This window comes from Macaca mulatta, chromosome 8 (assembly GCF_049350105.2).
Source record: "Macaca mulatta isolate MMU2019108-1 chromosome 8, T2T-MMU8v2.0, whole genome shotgun sequence".
In the NCBI taxonomy this organism is placed as follows: domain Eukaryota; kingdom Metazoa; phylum Chordata; class Mammalia; order Primates; family Cercopithecidae; genus Macaca; species Macaca mulatta.
Window position 1 is genome coordinate 114,568,599 of NC_133413.1, and position 19,683 is coordinate 114,588,281.

General features: G+C 37.4%; 1 protein-coding gene across 10 annotated transcripts in view; it reads left to right on the forward strand.

Annotated features, from left to right (window-relative positions):
* RIMS2 (regulating synaptic membrane exocytosis 2) overlaps positions 1-19,683 on the forward strand; it is a 747,502-nt gene that overhangs the window by 712,735 nt on the left and 15,084 nt on the right. The window contains exon 1 of one of the 10 annotated variants that reach the window (XM_015145835.3): positions 2,821-3,280. The exons of the other annotated variants lie outside the window; for them this stretch is intronic. Within the exon in view, the coding sequence (XP_015001321.1) occupies positions 3,139-3,280 (142 nt within the window). The 5' untranslated portion in view covers positions 2,821-3,138. Of the gene's footprint in view, positions 1-2,820; positions 3,281-19,683 lie in introns of those variants that run through there. 10 annotated transcript variants of the gene reach the window in all.

Genomic DNA, 19,683 nt, shown 5'->3' on the forward strand with positions numbered 1-19,683 from the left:
CCAAAATGACTTTCAGCCATCATTGTGATGTCCCTGAGTACCAAAATAAAAGTTTTCCATGCATCCCCAGCCAATTTATTTTATTTTATTTTATTTTTGAGACACAATCCCACTCTGTCACCCAGGCTGGAGTGCAGTGAGACCATCACTGCTCACTACAGCCTCAACCTTGCAGGCTTAATTAAGCCTTTGTCCTGTCTTAGCCTCCTGAGTAGCTGGGACTACAGGCGTGCACCACCACACCTGGCTAAATTTTTACTTTTAATTTTTTCTAGAGATGAGGTTTCACTATGTTGCCCAGGCTTGTCTCAAACTTCTGAGCTCAAGTGATCCTCTCACCTCAGCCTCCCAAAGTGCTGTGATTGCAGGCATGAACCACCTGAGCGCAGCTTGCCAATTTATTTCTTTAAGATTTTCTGCTCAATCCCTCTTCCTTGATACCTTCCCCCTGATCTGAAGTTAGGGATATCCAGTCAAAAGTACTCAAATTTTTCTAAACAAGTAACTTAATCTTTAGGAGAGTCTGACTGGTTGGTAAACTTCCCCATTTCTCTGAGTATAATTAGATTTGTATGGTAACAGCTGTTTCCTCTTAAATATAAATATATTTTCTATATTTGTTTTACCTTTAATCTAAATTTTCTCTTAAAGTACATATTTTATTACATTAGATTCATGTTTTTCAAACTTTTTCAAAAGTGAGAAACATTTTACATCACAGCTCAATACATACATGTGCACATACATAAGCATACATATTCATAAAACAATAGTGCAGTTGATGTACTAACCATATGGGTTGAACTCTGATACTGTATTTTTTTAAAATCCTAATCAAAACTTAATAAGTTATTTTCATGACTCACTTGTGTCCCACTGTTTAGAAAAACATTAGGTGACCTTTAATAAAGTCCTTGCAGTTTCTAAAATTCTATGATTCTTATAATGAAAATCTCATTTGATAAAATTTTCTAGTCTCTGAATAAAAGTGATGTGGTTTGAAAAAGTACTCATAGCGTTCTCTGGTTTTATCAATGTTGTTTTGAAATGCTGATTATTTGAGGAAGATAAATAACAAAAAGGAAATTGGACTAACAGGGAGTTGTAGGAACATTAATGAGAAAGGACAAGTCTATCAGGAAAACAAAAGCAATAAATCTGGATGAACCTAAGTCTAAACAGCTAAAGTTGTTACTTTTTCTTACCATGGAACTCTTATTTATAGGAAAGTTTCCTAATTTTAAGTGGATTTAAAAGGATTATTACTTGTATGCATTTTTCATACCTTCTAAATTGTGATGTGCAATGGACAAAGAAAGTCTTTATCATACCTACAGGCTCTGCATGACCTGTGTCTTTCTCTGACTCTTGTCTCTCTGTCCTTCATTCCTTTCCACTCACTTCAACTGCCTTGGCCTCTTTGCTGTTCTGTGGTCACACCAGGACATCACACCTCAGGGCCTTTGCACTAGAGGTTCTCTCTGCCTCAAACTTACTCTCTTCCTGGAATATCTGACTAGCCACTTCCTCAGGTTCTTCATACCTCTGTTCAAATGTCGTACTGTCAGTGAGAACCCAGCCTGACAACTGTTTTTGAATTGCAGTGTCACATACCCCTTAATTTTTTATTTGCATTCATCTCCTTTTTAGCGCTATATAATTTACTGATTTGTTGTGTCTCTCCCCTGCAACTAAAATGTAAGCTTCATGAGAGCAGGGATTTTTTAGCTGCTTTGATCACTGTTGCATCATCATATAAACATCTACCATGGTACCTGGCATATACTAGGAGCTCAATTAATATTAATTGAATGAGTATTTGAATCTTTCAGCATATCAAGAAAGTAGCTTGTGCATATATACTATATAGGAACTATTTATTGAATAAATGAACCATTTTAGATTGTATAATTCACATTTTACGTTGAAATCCCCTGTTACACACGCCCAATGGTCATGTTTGGCAGGGTTAGGACTGAATAGTAACCTACCTTCCCACCTCCCTAGATTGGGAAATAGGTGGAATGACTTGTCTCAGGTTACAAAAAGTAAGGCAGTCATCTGACTCCTGGGAAAACGGAATTAAAGTAGCTTTAGGTTCCGGGATAGAGATGTGCAGTTTGCAGATGCATCATGTAATGTTGCTTATAAACTACTTTGCTCTACTCTGTTTGTGTTGTTTCCACATTTATGTTAACAGGATGTTACCTTTTGCTTAGATGTTAAGCCTTACAATGTTGTCATTCTTAGCCATACTGGGTGGATTATTTAATTTAGAGAAAGAAGGCAATAAAAATTCCTAAAATTAAAACAAAGTTGATAGACATCATTGTGCTCTTCAGTGTTTCTGTTTATCGGTTCTTCATTTCTTTAGTTCACTTTTTATCATTTTAACATTTAACAAACGAGAAAGCTTTAATTGTAGGTTTTCGTGGAACGTGGTAAAAATTGAGGAGCCTTTGTGTCATGACTTGAAGAAAATTTCAGTATTTTTTGCCTGTGTTTGAGGAGCGTTTAAAAAATTGTGAACCTGAGGAAAGGGAAAGTGACTACCAGAAATTTACCTGTGTACTCATCTGAGATGCCTAACTCACTGCATCTAATTAGTCACCACTCCCTGGCCCTAACCACGCGGAGGGAAGAGGAAACAGCGGGAGCTACTCGGCGCAGCTGCCCGGCGCAGCTGCCCGGTACCTGAGGCGCGCGCCCCGGAGCCACCAGCCCGCCGAGGTGCAGCCGCGCCGCCACCTCCCCCTCCGGCCGCTGATTGGCGGAGACCGCAGCATCAGCGGCATCTCCCTGCGCGGGGAGAGCAGCGAGACTCCAGCAGTTCCAGCCTCCAGGATTCTCAGCTCCCTCCGGGGCGAGACCTCGGACGTTCACTGCGAGCAGCCGCTCCGTTCGCCACCGCCTCTATCTCCTCCTCTAGACCCCTCTCCAATAAAGTGGAGGCCCCGGCGGCCAGGAAAGCCACGTCTCCTCCGGGCTAGGTCAGGGAGGCAGGGGCCAGAGCCTCAGGGTCCCGCGGCACCAACCTGGCTTCTGGCCCACTGGTCCTGGAACCGCTGCGGACGTCGCGCCCCAGCCGCCAAGACGCCGCGTATCTTGTACCGAGGGAAAAGCGGGTCCTCGTCCAAGATGGGCCGGCAGGGCTTGGGGGGTGCTGGCGCTGCAGGGCGCTCCATGCAGCGCTCCCAGAGCCGGAGCAGCCTGTCTGCCTCCTTCGAGGCACTGGCCGGCTACTTTCCCTGCATGAACTCCCTGGAGGAGGAAGAAGGAGGTGAGACACCCCTTCCCCCGTAGTTGGTGTCTCTATCTGTTTGGAAAGTCAGTGGCTGGAGGGTTGTCAGGGGCAGAGAGAACTCCGTGTAGCAGTGTCCCAGCTCCTCTGCTCTCCGGGACTGTGCCGGGGGGCGAGAACCCTAGAGCCCTAGAGCACGTCAGGTGAGCAGAGAAGTTGTTTCTTGGTTATTTGGAGAGCTCCACAGGCGCCGACTTGGGAAAAGGCTCTCCTTGTGAAGTATTTTACAAGTGCTTGGAAGTTGAATGAGAATGTAGACTGGTGGGAGGCAAGGCGGCGCCTCTTGGGGTGCACCCCACTCTGTTTTGGTTTACTAGGACAGAAATACTTGAAAACTAAAGGGAAATGCAGCAGCAAAACTTTGAAACAGGAGTCTCAACCTATGAAAACCCACGATCGGGTGAGGGGAAGGAGTTACACAATAGACAGACAGGTGGAGGGTTGATAGTACCGAAGGTGAGTTTGTGCTCAAAGCACAATCTCTGGTGTTTCAGCAATGCCATTGTAATTAAGCTAATAAAAAACACGAGGATGACTCGCTGTTTTAAACTTTACAGCAGTTGGTTTGGAGTTCATAAAGTTTTGAATAACATAAGATGTATTTTCTTCATGAAGAACTTTCCTATAAGATTTAACAACTAACACTGAAAATACAATTTGTAAATCAAAATGAGATTTGACTGGTAAATAGTAAGTAGTGTCCCAACATTTGAAATATGTATTAATTTACTGATACGCTGGTTGCAAACTGTGTTCATTTTTAGATGTATATCCAGAGTAGGTTAGTTATCATGATGTTAACTCTATTTTTGTAAATAACAGGGTTGGTTTTGCTTTTATCCCGTGACAATCAATGACCTCTTATTAGGACATCTATAGTGAGCCCTCATTTAAAAGAAATTGCCTGTTCTAAAAACAGATTGAAATAATTTTTTTCTGCTATTTTTCCTGATGGGGGAGGAGAGAAAGTAGAAGATGGAGGATTGGTAATATGTCTGGAAAGTTGTCTTCAAACTAATTTATTAGCTAGAGCTGTCCAAGTTTCTTCTAGGTTATTTGTTGCAATATCAGTTGGCTATAAATCAATATAGATTTAACAGCAGGGTACTTCCGTATATAAACATGATTTAATTTTCGTACTAGTCCTTTTCTGTTTTTGTTTGTACATTTACATTTCACTTGCTTCCTATAATTAAATATTTAAAATTCTAGGAAATGTAAACAAGTCAAGAATTAAATTAAATTGAGTAAATGAATGATCATAATTGTAGCTAAAACTTTTAGTACTTATTATTAGTCCGGCACTGTTCTACACTTGACATGTATTCTTTTAGGCCCACAGCAACCTTATGAAGCAGTACTTTTATTATCCTCATTTCACAAATGAGAAGACTGAGGCAGAGAGAGTTCCGAAATTTGCCCAGTGTCACCAGGGTGGTAGGTAATAGAGCCAGTGTTTGAACCCAGGCATTCAGCAACACAGCCTATTCATTCAGCTCCCAAGCTATACTAGATTATTATTTTCTTATATTTGGCCATATTCCCATACCTAGTAAGTGATGAGGCTAGAATTTAAAGACTTGTGCCTGAAAATATATATTTAAATAAAACATAGGTTATTATGGACTCATTTCCCAAATTTTTATTTTTACACCAAGTCTTCAGTCTTGACTTTGCTTCAGATAAGATATCATCCTTTTTCTTTAAATTATGATTAGGATCATCGAGTTTACAAAATATCATTCCAAAAACCTTTTTGAGACAAAAAAATGTATATAAATATGAAATTATGTCAATATTTAAAGTATGTTTGCATAACCATGGCTCACACAGACTAATCCCAAAGGAAATTCCTACATCTCTACATGGAAATTGGAACAGATTTCTGTCCCGTAATATGGCTTCTTAAGTTGCCAAGACAAAATGTTTTAAATGGGAAGCACCGTTTTTAAAGTTAACCATACAGTTTTGTACTAGTAACTAGAGAGGAGACACTTTCCATAAATTAGAGGTTTTTCCATTGGCTTACATTTTTATAGCCACGAGAAGAAATCTTAACTTTTTTCTTTCATTTTGTGATTCTCTTAACACCTTTGAAAGTCCTGGGATTTTTGAAGATATTTCAACGTACTCTGCAGGAGTATGTAAAAGTTAGAAACCGTTGGCCTAAAGCAGTGCTTCTCTACTTTTTTTTTCTTTTGAGACACCCACATAGGATACATGAAGTTCATGTGGATAACATACTCAGGATTATGTTACTATTATCATAACTGTGGGACTCATTTATAAAGAAAGTAAATCTATCCCACCGTATGATTTTCACACTGGTTAAGAGCAACTTGTATAAAGAGCACTGATCTACTAACCAGTGTGATTTGACTAAATTAACCAATCAGTTCAGTAAGCAAGTCTGATTTTAAAGCTAGTCTTTTTTTTTGTTGTTCTTTTCAGAAAGAGTGCAATAGCTAAATAATTTCAAGTATACCCTGTCTTCCAGTTCCATATTCACATTTTCTTCTTGTACAGCGTATCTAGTTTCCATTCTGCACAAGAAGTGCTGAGAAATCTACAGAGAGATCATATTCTTTTCGTTCATCCACTCATTCATTCATTCAAAAATATTTATTGAGGTTATTTGATGTGTTAGAAGCAATGAGTCTCTAATGAATTCAGTAGATACGTTCCTTTCCCTCTTAGAGTTTACACCCTAATGGAGATAGGTAGACATTAATAGAAATATCTATGTAATTATAACTGTGACAGGTTTTAGGAAGGTAAAGTGCAGAGTGCAACAAGAGATTATAAGAAAACCTAATTCAGGAGGTAGAAAAGCATGCCCTGAGAAAGTGAGGGTTAAACATTGATTCAGGTGTCAGTGATAACTCTCAGTTTCTCATGAACCAAGCCAGTATCAGCAGCTTCCCACACACCTTTGAAAAGAATTTTCCTGGAGCCCACAACCAGTACGTGATGGAGTTAAGCTATAAACCCCACATCTGTCTTTGAAATTTATAATCTAACTACTCTGTATGTTGCTTCTTCATTATTATATGACATTTCCTTTTAATATGCTATGGTCTTGAAAACCAAGTATAGTAATAAAAGTTACCATTCCATTGTGCACTTTCTATGTGCCACATTCATTTAATTTCATGATAATTTTTCAAGGATGTTACTATTTTCCTCATTTTACACATATGGAAACCAAAACTCAGAGAAGCTAAACAACTTGCCCACAGATCATAAATCTCAATGAAGCTTACTTCAGTGAGGATGAAAGGGACATTCCCATAAACAAAATAAATTAAGATTGTTGATGGTCTTTGTGGAATCGTTTTTGTATATTGGAGCTCTTTTTTTTTTTTTTTTTTTTCATCCTTTTCCCTGAGTATATTCCAGGTAGATGTTCTCCAAATCTCTGAGTTTTTTTTTTTTTTTCAGTGAAAGTAGTAATAGTACCTTCATATTATTTAACAGTTTATAAATTGTGTATACTTATTTTATCATTGAACCCTTTGAGATAAGAATTATTTTCACTATATAAACTACTTGGCCTCAACACTGGGTCCACCTCCCTAATGTAGAATATTACTGTGTGTGGAGTTTTCAAACATTAGAGACAATTATAAGAAAGAAGGAACTATTTCAAGGAAATGTTACCATTCCTAAATAAGAGAAGCAACCCCACAACTTCTCACCCTAGATCCAAGGGCAAATGATTATGGCCCTATAATGAAGGAAAATGGCACATTTTCTAATACTTAGGGAATCTGGTTTCTCAGAAGCTATCTTAATGTTACATGTGGCTCTGGGTTAGTGATTCTTGTTTAATTATGTCCATATGTGATAAATTTGGCCTGCCTGATTTTATGATCTGACACCTTTGGTTCAAATATAGTTTGGCAGTCATACAGAAGAGATCCTATCAGCTTAATACTATAAAACTGAATAAATTAACTCATCTAACTTCTTTTACATCCCACTAGCTTAAAAATAAATTATAGGGGCCGGGCACGGTGGCTCACGCCTGTAATTCCAGCACTTTGGGAGGCCGAGGCAAGCAGATCACGAGGTCAGGAGATCGAGACCATTCTGGCTAACATGGTGAAACCCCGCCTCTACTAAAAATACAAAAAATTAGCCGGGCATGGTGGCGGGCGCCTGTAGAACCAGCTACTCAGGAGGCTGAGGCAGGAGAATGGTGTGAACCTGGGAGACAGAGCTTGCAGTGAGCCGAGATCGCACCGCTGCACTCCGGCCTGAGTGACAGAGTGAGACTCCATCTCAAAATAAAATAAAATAAAATAAATTATAGGAAAACCATCTACGAAACAAGAATAGCTTTAAGATCACCAGAAAACTGAGGAAAGAGTCTTTGCATGTGATAGTGAAGCTACGAGGAATTAAAATAAAATTGACTAAATAAACTGGAATAAAAAGACCTATTTAACTCAGCCTCACTCTTTAAGAGGTTTATTCACCCAGCAAGAAGAGTATAAAGAGACATATCTTATTCTAATCTTTGTGTATAGTAAATAATATACTTAATTCTTAATAATCAGTCCCATTTGATTAAAATAGTTTAGAACTTTGCCCTTACTCCACTGAAATAAAAAAAATTCTTCATACATTTAAATGTAATCCTCTTAAAGTGCAAACATCATACCTCGCACAGTGGTATTCAGTGTCTATTAATAATTAACAGTATATAGTTCCACCATTCTTTTCACACCGAATATCAGTATAACCGACTGCCATCCATCAATTATATTTATACTGTTTAAAAATGTAACATGTGATAGAGACTTTTTTAAATGCAGTGATCATAGTTTTTGCACATCTTCATGAAGCCAACCTTGGAGGCAGGAGATGGATAGACAGTTACAGGCTACTATGGATCTTTTTATAGGGGATATTATTTTTTCTAGATTATGATTATGTGTAATAAATCATTCCATAAATGAGTTCATACCATATTCAAAAATAGCACAATATTTTTGTAACAGACAAAGTGAAGCAAAGGATTTTGGAATTAAGAAAAGTAAATTGAGTAACAGTTCCACTCAATGCTTATCAAATATTACCTTTTTCATGTAAGATTCAGAATCTTTCACCACCATGTGTCCAAATAGTATCTTTAATTTGAAACTTTAGTAGACTGAGTTCTACAGAGAAAAAAAACCCTTTAATATAAAAGTAAAATTAAACCCCTATTGGCTTTCATCCTTTAACAGATTCACTAAATTCAAAAACAGTAATGGGAACGAGTTTCCCTGTGGAGACATCTTATATATAATGACTTATAAAGGAAACCCACTAGAAAGTTGTAATAACAGCATCCCATTTCTTCCAAGGACTATGTTTTAATGTAAATGTTCTCTGCTCTTATTACATAGACCCCTATTTATCGATCAGACAAGATCATTCTGTATATTCTCTTTCATATTGAAATGTTTTTGATTGAGGAGGAGGGAGATTTACCTAATACTGTGTATATATAATATTATTTGAACAAGTAGAAAACAAACTAACACAAAAATGATAGTATAATTCTAGTTTGGAAGTATAACTCTTTAAATGAAAACAGGGTATTTACTTTAATGTAAATCATGCTTTATGCAAAGATAATTTACTAAGCTCATGACCAGAAATCCCACCAGGCCTCACATGGACCTAAACTGGGAGCCAGAAGGCTGTTGGGAACCCATGAGCATTCTTTTCCCATTTCTTGCCATTGATTCTGTCTTTGCATGGCTGCTTTTTTCTTTCTCAGCCGCTAACTCTCAACCTTGCTGTGTTACACAGACCATGTGGCCTGTGGAAAATGGCCGCCAATGGCATCCAAGTTCACCTGTCACAGTTCCACCCACACTGCATATTACTGTCTTTCTCAGTCCCACTCCCAAATTCCCAAAGAAGAGATTCCACTTACCAAGTTTGGTCCATCCCAATACAGCCAGAAGGCAAGGCCATGTATGTATAAATGTAGTCACCAAAAATGCATTTCTCTGGGCAAATAAGAAGGGAAGTGGTTATTGTGAGCTTTGTAGACATCACCGAAGGTGTCTGCTTTTGTCTGGGTCATCAAGAACAAAGGATTTGAAGTACCATTTTTTAAAATTTAGATTTTGTGCCAGGCGCAGTGGCTCACACCTGTAATCCCAGCACTTTGGGAGGCTGAGGTGGGTGGATCACCTGAGGTCGGGAGTTGGAGACCAGCCTGACCAACATGGAGAAATCCCGTCTCTACTAAAAATACAAAATTAGCCAGGCGTGATGGTGCATGCCTGTAATCCCAGCTACTCAGGAGGCTGAGGCAGGAGAATCGCTTGAACCTGGGAGGTGGAGGTTAGGGTAAACCGACATCGCTCCATTGCACTCCAGCCTAGGCAACAAGAGCAAAACTCCATCTCCAAAAAAAAAAATAGGTTTTGTTTAAATGAGGCTAAAAGGAAAGGAAATTTTATTTTAGCAACTTAAAAATAAAATTATCAGCTGGGCCCAGTGGCTCACACTTGTAATCCCAGCACTTTGGGAAGCCAAGCCAGGTGGATCGCCTGAGGTCAGGAATTCGCAACCAGCATGGACAACAATGGTGAAATCCTGTCTCTACTAAAAATACAAAAATTAGCCGGGCATGTTGGTGGGCCCCTGTAATCGCAGCTACTCAGGAGGCTGAGGCATGAGAATCGCTTGAACCCAGGAGGCGGAAGTTGCAGTGAGCCAACATCAAGCCACTGCACTCCAGCCTGGGCGACAAAGTGAGACTGTGTCTCAAAAAAATAAAATAAAATTATCGGTTGTTCCCTTATTATTCCTGTAAACCACAGGCCAGGAAAGTAACATGCATCAGTGAAGTAGGATAGGAATAAAATGAAAGGGAAAAGACAAGTACTCAAAGTGCTGGAGAAAGCTTACCTATCTATAAAAGAAGGATGAATAGTCAGTTCCAGCTAATTGATGCCAAACTGAATGTCATCCCAAGGTTGGAAAATTTACTCTTTTTTTTCCTGAAGGAAAGCTATAAATCTGGTTGTTTACTTAAAACTTTTATATTTTAAAATGTTGGCACATGAATAAAAACTTTCAAACATTATTTGGGCCAAACAAAATACACTTATTGACCAAATGTGGCCTGACATTTAAGACCAACATTTTGCAACTTCTGCCAAGGAAATGCTTCATTCCCAGCTTTTCTCAGTTCTTTTTTTTCTTTCCCATTCTTGTTGTCACCTTGGTAGTTTGGGACACGTGAGCTCATCTTTGGAGTGATCTGGTAACCCCCCAACCTGCTCGCTCACTCTCTCTTTCTCCCTTCTGGACCAATCCAACATCACTGCTCCTGTATCAGTTCTCTTAAACACCGTCTTCATCTTAACACTACCCTTCCTTCAAAAACGTCAGTAAATTTACATCTCCTACTAAATAAAGCCTTTAGCCCGACATTCAAATTCTTTAACAATAGGAGACTTTTGTGTGTGTGTGTGTGTGGTTTAACATCCCCACCTTCCAAGGCTAGTAATTCTATAAAACTAAGCCTTCTTGCTCTTTGTCTCCAAAGTCTTGTTCATGCCTTTCTTTCTATTCTTCCTTTACCACTGTATGTATATCCTGTCTAATTGTCCTTCAAAGCTCAGCCCATATCCCATCTACTGTATGAAGTATTCAGAAGCTATAAGAGCTTCTGTAGGCAGAGGAAAAACTGTGTGGCTGAACTGGAAATCCTGGCTCCACCTCTTCCTACTGGTATGGACTATGAAGACAATTTCTTTCAGCTTTAGTTTCCTCGTTTGTATGTAAAGTGTATATAACAATACCTATCTTGATGAATATCGTGAACTAGTATTATACTTACTATTCCCTTATAATCCCATTTCAAAATATTTTTGCCTTTTCCTGAACCTCTAAATATGGGTTATCTACTACATGAGGTATTAGCCACATGTGACTGTTTAAATTTAAATAAATTTTTAAAAATTTAAAATTTTATTCCTCAGTCCCACTAGCCACCTTTCAAGTATTCAGTAGCTACGTATGACTAGTGATTACCTTATCAGGCAGTGCAGAATTATAGAACATTTATCTCATTCACAGAAAGTTCTACTGGACAATGCAGCTCTAGAAACATTACCACTCATAAAGCACTTAGCGCATATTACCTTGCATTGTCATTATTTGTGTACTATCTTACCTACTAAATTTAAAAATCACATAGTTGGGAATTATGTGATCATGTATTACAAATTTGTTATCTCCCACAGTACCTTACATTCAGGAAGTACTTAACAAATATATAGTGAATGAATAAATGACCAAGTACCTGGTCGGTTTCTGTGTTGTTATTGTGGAATGGAAAGAAGCTATTAGATCTGAAAGGGACCATACTGATTAGGTGATTGTTTGCATTCATGCATGTACAAGAGTACTTGAATGTTATGCATTCTTTGTGCTACACCTAGAAGTTGTGTATACTTAGCTTAATATATACTAACAACATATTTTTCTATCATGCATTACAAAGAAACATGTATATGCAACATGTTTCCTTTCAGGTGCCCAGATGCAATCAACAGAAATCAATTCTGGCAATTTAGGCAGAAAAGAAAGGTATTTGCTAAGGGATCCTGGATAGGTCACAGAATCTCTAGGAAGGCTGGAGATTCTGGGCTGTAGGTTAGGAGTGATGCCCAAAACCATACTGCAGGTTAATCCTGCTAAACTATCACTGCTACCTGGCACAGACATCACAGCTTGCACCATTGTCAGAACTCATGGCGAATCACTGCATGCTGCTACAGGGTAGGGTCACTTTGGGAAAATATATTCTGGCGACCACCCTCATTGGAATGAAAGCCTATGGTGTCTCTGCTTCTTTGCTTTATTAACTTCAGATTCAGAGTTTGGAAAAGTAGTGCCTCAACCATGTGCTTATGCCCTAATTGCAAAGCAGGCTGGAAAAGTGGCACCTGACGATTTCAACTTCTATAATTAAAGGATGGGATATTTTTCAAATGTAGAAAGAAGATTTAAATGCTGGTAAGCGAAAAACATTAACAAATATCCACTTTGTAATATAAAATAATTACCAATGGTAAGAAAAAAAAAACTAAGCTCAATATGATTAGCTCTTTTTAATTCTTTTTAAATAAGAGTTTCTCATATTGTTATTTTCCTCTCTGTTCATTGAGCGCAAGCAGACAAGAACAGGGTAAAATCTATGGAAGAAATCTAAGGTAAAGAATATGGTGTACTCGATTTCAACTTTTTCTGCAGATTTGACACCCAATATCCATGCACTCTCTTGTTTTTTCATATAGAGCATAATAAATTCCTCCTCAGAAGGACAACCTTAAAATCTTACCCAGCTGTTCGAAATCTAGAATCTTTGAGCAATGTGTAGTCCTGTTATATCTAGATGTGGCTTTTCGTATTATAGTGACCTGCAAGCCTGAAAACAAGTTATTGCCTCCGTTTTCTGACTCTGCTAAATGTAATTTAAATGTATGGTAGCCACAGAATAACTGAAAGAAAAATTCCCATTTAGAAAGGAGAGAATAGGAAACCCAAAACAGTCAGTCATCTATAGGAGTTATCAATCTCACTTGGTAGGAATGGCAGAGATTGACAGTAGAGTATGTTTCTTAGTTTATTCATCTGGCAACCCTGGTTCTGTTTTCAGGAAGGTGTTTCTTTGTTGTTTATTCTCTATGGCCATGAAGGTTTGTATTGAAGAGGTGGCTCCATTGCTGTCATAGCCTGCTTCTTTCTAGTGCAGGTTTGGAAACTCCATTGTTATCTTATGGGTTCAACAGAATTTTGTAAGGTAAGCTAGTATTTTTTTTCTATACCAGTAGTGCAGAAATTCAGTAGGTTTACAGTCTGTTTGCTTCAGATCAGTTTCAAGTGTGAGTCACTTCAGCCAAACGCCTCATTAGACACAGACTTTCAGCCTAACAACTCTGATATTTTAGTTTCTAGCCTCTGTGCTTTACTCACTTCCTTTGCTTTCAACTTAATGGCAGCCACCTTGATATCATCTGAAAAAAAGGATTTGGGTGGGAAGTCAACCCCTTAGTTCAATTTGGCCAATAGGCTCTCTCCTCTTACATGGCAAGGCCTTTTATTTATGTGTAGTTTTTTTCCTGTAGATTTATTATAATTTTGTATGTTATTCAGTTTCCAAAACTATGCAGATTATAGGATCTGATTCTTTTTCAATACTATTTATTAAACACCAATACATGTTGTATACTCTATGGCATAGGCTAATTATGATTCCAGGTTTACACCAAAGTACTCTGACCTACAGAAAGATAAGTTACCTGCCCAAAATTTGCAAGTAGTCAAATAGGAACTTGAACTCATATCATCTGATTCTAAAATGGCATGTTCATCCGACCGTAAATTATTGCCTCAAAATATCTAACTTGAGAGTTATGAAGAGTTTGGTGATATTTCACATCCATTCTTGAGACAGAAACAGGCACAGGTATCAGTGAACTGATGCATGATCAAGTACAGATCTGAAAGTTAAAAAAAAAAAAAAAGCCAAGGAGTGGGGTAGTGGATATGCAACTCTATCTAAGTAGTTTAACTGTGGATCAGGAATGGATTATTTTCTAATGGGCTTTTACTTGATCCCCCTTAGTGTAGTAATAACAACATCAGACAAGAAGAGCAAGGAAGTACCAAAAAATTACAAATGCCAAAAGAGTAACAATGACAGCTATAATTTCTTATATTTAAATGTGTTAAGAATACCAAAATGATAAGTCTTACTTTTATAGAAAAAATGTAATTATCTTACTGCAGAAGAGTCTTAAGCTTTATTTCTTCATAAGGTCTTACTTCTCATTAAAAGTCGGTATTAACAGTTACAGGAACCCATAATGGGAAACGGGTATGCCTGTCCTCTGGCTTGATACCTCTGTTTTGCAGATGAGGATCAAGACACACAAGAGGTCAAGATCCTTTTCAACTCCACATGTTGGCAAATCCTCAGTTTTTCACGATGTATTCAGTCCTGTTGACAGCTGTGGTATCGTTTGATGAAATCTCTAATTTTTGGTGTGGGTTGGTCCAAAGTGGCACGCTGAGAGATTGAAATGCATATGTGTATTGTAGGGAATAACTTTCTAGCACATTTGTTTCCATTTTTATCATAAATACATGTTACCATCATTTTCATGAAGTCAGAATTTGGCAATGAAAGTGACGTTTCCCCATTTTTCATGAGAGACCAAAAATCGTGAATGATCTGAGTCTCAACACTACCCATAAAACAATGTATTTTAAGTTTATTTGGACATACAAGGAGAACCTGAGATGAGGTTTCAAGTCACTGATTATTCTGGAATTAGAAATTTGTGTCGAAAATACTAAGTGAAGATGGAAGCCCGGCATGCTTTGAGAAACAAGCATAGGTTTTAACGTTGCCAAAATTTGAATTCAAATCTCATCTATATCATTAGTCAACTGTGTGAATTGGGCACTTTCCTCATATGGAAAATGATAGTAGTCATCACTGCCATACAATCTTCTTATGAAAACTAGAGATACGTAGATTTTATATCCAAAGCATCTCCACATAGTTGTAAGTCGTGAAACAATAGCTCTTTCCCTCCTTTGTTCTAAATTGAGTAGTTGAGTTTTTTCCCAACTTTTATTTTGAAATATTTTAAATATGAAAAAAGGAATAATACAACGAGCATCCACTACATAGACTGACAGACTTTATTGACTTTATCTTTTATCTTTGTTGCTCTCTTTTCACTCATACACACGCATGCATTCACACACATACACCACATACATGTGGTATGTATTTTTGTCAAACATTTGAGCATAAGGTAAGTTGCAGACATCATGATAAATCATTAAGTACTTTTAGCATACATCTCAAATTTTTAAAAAATATATATAAACAAAATTAACCCAAAAAAACTCTTTATTATCTCATATTCATTCCGTATCAATTTCTTCAGTTCAGTTGTCCCCCAAAAAAATGTTTTTTAAAGCTTTTTGTTGTTTTTCTCCTTAATCCAGGATTCAGTCAAGGTTTATTCATTGTATTTGGTTGTTATGCTTAATCTAAAACAGTACTTTCCCTATTATTTTTCATGACATTGACTTTTGAAGAATCCAGATAAAACTGTGTTGTAGAATGTCCAACATTCTGGATTTTTTTTTTTAATCATTCTCTCTATTCCCTGTATTTCTGGTAAACTGGAAGTTAGACCTAGAGATGTGATTACATTGAGGTTAAATGTCATAGGTGATATAAACTTGATATAGTCCATCAATAGACACCTAATGTCAAGATTTCTTACTCCTAGGCATGCTACATTTCATCACTTGGTTAAGAGGTGACTGCCAGTTTCTCTCTGTGGAAAAGATTTATTTTTCCCTTTAGAATTATTAAGCAATTTCTGGAGTAATACTTTGGTACCACATGAATATTCTGTTCTCTAAAAATTATCCAATAATTTTAATATCCAGTGCTGACCCTTGCCTGACTCAATTATAACACTGGGACTGAGAATTTTAATTGAATTTTTTTGAAACATAATCAAACTTATAAATACACTTAAAATGTGTATTAAGTCTGTCCTTTTACATTGTGTCATACAGTCTGGATTAATATAGTATTGATAACTTATTTTCTTTTTTTTAAATATTATTATACTTTAAGTTCTAGGGTACATGTGCATAATGTGCAGGTTTGTTACATATGTATACTTGTACCATGTTGGTGTGCTGCACCCATCAACTCGTCAGCACCCATCAACTCGTCATTTACATCAGGTATAACTCCCAATGCAATCCCTCCCCCCTCCCCCCTCCCCGTGATAGGCCCTGGTGTGTGATGCTCCCCTTCCCGAGTCCAAGTGATCTCATTGCTCAGTTCCCACCTTTGAGTGAGAGAACATGTGGTGTTTGGTTTTCTGTTCTTGCAACAGTTTGCTGAGAATGATGGTTTCCAGCTGCATCCATGTCCCTACAAAGGACACAAACTCATCCTTTTTTATGGCTGCATAGTGTTCCATGGATAACTTATTTTCTTACATACAGCACTTTCACATATGATGTGACATTTTCTACTTTTCTATAGACAAGTATTTTCAATTTATATATTGTTTTTACCAAAAATAAGTGGATATATTAATGAATATGCGAATACTATTATGAGTCATACTGCATGTTAATTTTATATACAAAGGCAGACAAAAAGTAGTTACAAATGTAAAAGAATATCAGGAATTAGAGATATAAAAAATTTGTTTCCAAGAAGAACGTAAGGAGACATGATGACTAAATGTAATGTGGTATCCTGGATCAGAAAAAGCACTTCAGGTAAAAACTAAGGACATCAGAATAAAGTATAAACTTTAGTCAATAGTCATATATCAATATTAGTTTGGTAATTGTCACAAATTTACCATACCCATGTAAGATGTTAATAATAGGGAAAACTGGATATGGGGGTGCTAGAATTCTCTGTACTATCTTTGGCAATTTTCCTGTAAATCTCAAACTATTCTAAAGTCAAATCTTTATTTAAAATTATTTTAATGTGTTTTAAATGTGAATCTGAATTTTAAGAACAATGATTAAATTTTTTTAAGCATGCTTATAAAACAAAAGCCATGAAAACAGTTACAAAATAGAATATCAAATTCAGAGTTTTTAACAGAGCTGTATTCAAAATGGCCAATTTTTAAATGATATTGAAAACAAAAAAATAGACAAATTTAAAACTTTTACAAGAAAATGTAATACTGTCTATTGTATGTATCTGTCAGAATAGGTTGTAATAACAAACAACTAAAAATATTAATGGCTTAACACAAAAAATTTATGTCTCACTCCTGCTACATGTCCATTGAGAGTCCTATGTGTGGCTGTACTCAGGCTGATGGAAGGAGACATAGTGAGTCATACATACATCAGCTGCTAAATCTTCCACCCTGAAGTTACATGGGTTAGTTTTGCTCACATTTCATTGGACAAGCAAGTTACATGACCACACCTAACTTCAGAGGTGGGAATAAGTACATGAATACATGAATAGCCCTAACATCTACCATAGTTATGACCTCTGCTTGAAGCTCACCATGCTGTAGCTATTCGATACATAACTTTTATAGTATTAAATAGTTGTGACAAAGCTTTTGGAATGAATGGATACATGTTAAAGTCTGAAACAATTTTGAGTGTCAATTGTTCATTTTTAATTTCAAGTTTATTTTAATTGTAAATGCAGAGCCTGGATTAGCCCAAATGAAATTGTTGGCTCTTTGTCTTTATTTTGTTTAGACTTTTAGAGATTTGAATTATATTTATGATAGTAGCAAGACCTGAGAAACTAAGTGTTTGAGCTTTTACACGTAGTTAGAGTAATCCACGACAGTGTCCCCATATTGAGGTCTTGCAGAACCAAATAGATAAATAAATCAACATCTTTCATATCTTGATATAAAATCTGCTGATGGGAGGGAAGTTATAAAATCTGCTGATGGGCACTATTTACAATAGCAAATACTTGGAACCACCCCAAATGCCTATCAATGATAGACTGAATAAAGAAAATGTGGCACATATACACCATGGAATACTATGCAGCCATAAAAAAGAATGAGTTCATGTCCTTTGCAAGGACATGGATGAAGCTGGAAGCCGTCATTCTTAGCAAACTAACACAGGAACAAAAAACCAAACACCACATGTTCTCACTCATAAGTGGGAGTTGAACAATGAGAACACATGGACACAAGGAGGGGAACATCACACACTGGGGCCAGTTTGGCGGTAGGGGGCAAGGGGAGAGAGAGCATTAGGACAAATACCTAATACATGTGGTGCTTAAAACCTAGATGATGGGTTGATTAGGTGCAGCAAAGCACCGTGGCACATGTATACCTATGTAACAAACCTGCATGTTCTGCACATGTATCCCAGAACTTAAAGTAAAATTAAAAAAAAAAAAAAATCTGCTGATAGGAGAGAAGTTATGTCTACAGAGTCTACCACAGAGGTTGATGAAGGTGCTGGAGACAATTGTTATATTTAAATTTTAGGAATTAAAGGAGCAAGGTGGAAGAGAGTAAAAGTACAATTTACAATTATTAATGATTCTTAAAGATGAAAAAGTCTTCTACCAAAGACAAACTAGCCACTCAGGACCTCAACTTTCTCATTGCTGCAATAAGGGAGTGCATAAACTACATAGATATACTGGCTACCCAAGATTACTTCCTAAAATCTGTGAGTCAATAATTTTAGAAATTCTCATTATAATGCATTTTTAATTATTTAAATGTAACACAAATGGTTTTCTAAATTATACTAACTCTGAGAAATGGTAATTATGAATAAAATGCAAAAATAGCAACTTGTTAAAGCATATAAATTGTAGTCTAAACTAAAATGTAAAGTCAGTTTTCATAATCTGCCAACTATTCTTCATCCTGTTTCCATAAATCATTTTGCATACTGACATTGAGAAAATCCTGAATCCAAAGTAAGTCTGTCTGCAGTAGATGAGACCTTGCAGGTGGGAGCAACCAGGAATGGGTTATGTGAATCCAAGATTTGAAAAGAGGTCACTGTGACATTAAGTTTGACAGTGCATTGTAAGCCCTGCCTTGGGTGGGGCTTACAACAGTTTCCAAGTCAGTAGCAGAAAGGATCTTTTTGTTTTTGTTGTCAAGTAACTCAAAAGGTTTTCTGGTTTCCAGATATTATTAGGGGAAACTGACCCTTTGGTCTTTTGTTTAATCAAATGGCTTTACTGAGGGTGCCAGGTAAATGAGTCATCAGACTAAGCAGAGCAGAATAACAAGGACACCTCCTGTGTTCTGCTTTCTGCCTGTGATATTTTGCAGTTCAAGAATTTGATTTTTACCTGCAGGCATCTTCTCCAAATGTACTTTGGCTTAAAATACCTAATACCAAAATGAGTGATTTAAGGCCTCAACAACAACACCATCTGGGCCTTACCTGAGTATTTTTTGATGTTTCAGTGCACACACACATACACACATTATACATATATGTTTATGTATGCATGTGTATATTTATATGTATGTGTATACTTTTTAAAATGTACACTTTTGGCCAGGAGCGGTGGCTCACGCTTGTAATCCCAGCACTTTGGGAGGCCGAGGCGGGCGGATCACAAGGTCAGGAGATCAAGACCATCCTGGCTAACATGGTGAAACCCCGTCTCTACTAAAAATACAAAAAAATTAGCCGGGCGCGGTGGCGGGCGCCTGTAGTCCCAGCTACTCAGAAGGCTGAGGCAGGAGAATGGCATGATCCCGGGAGGCGGAGCTTGCAGTGAGCCGAGATAGTGCCACTGCACTCCAGCCAGGGGGACAGAG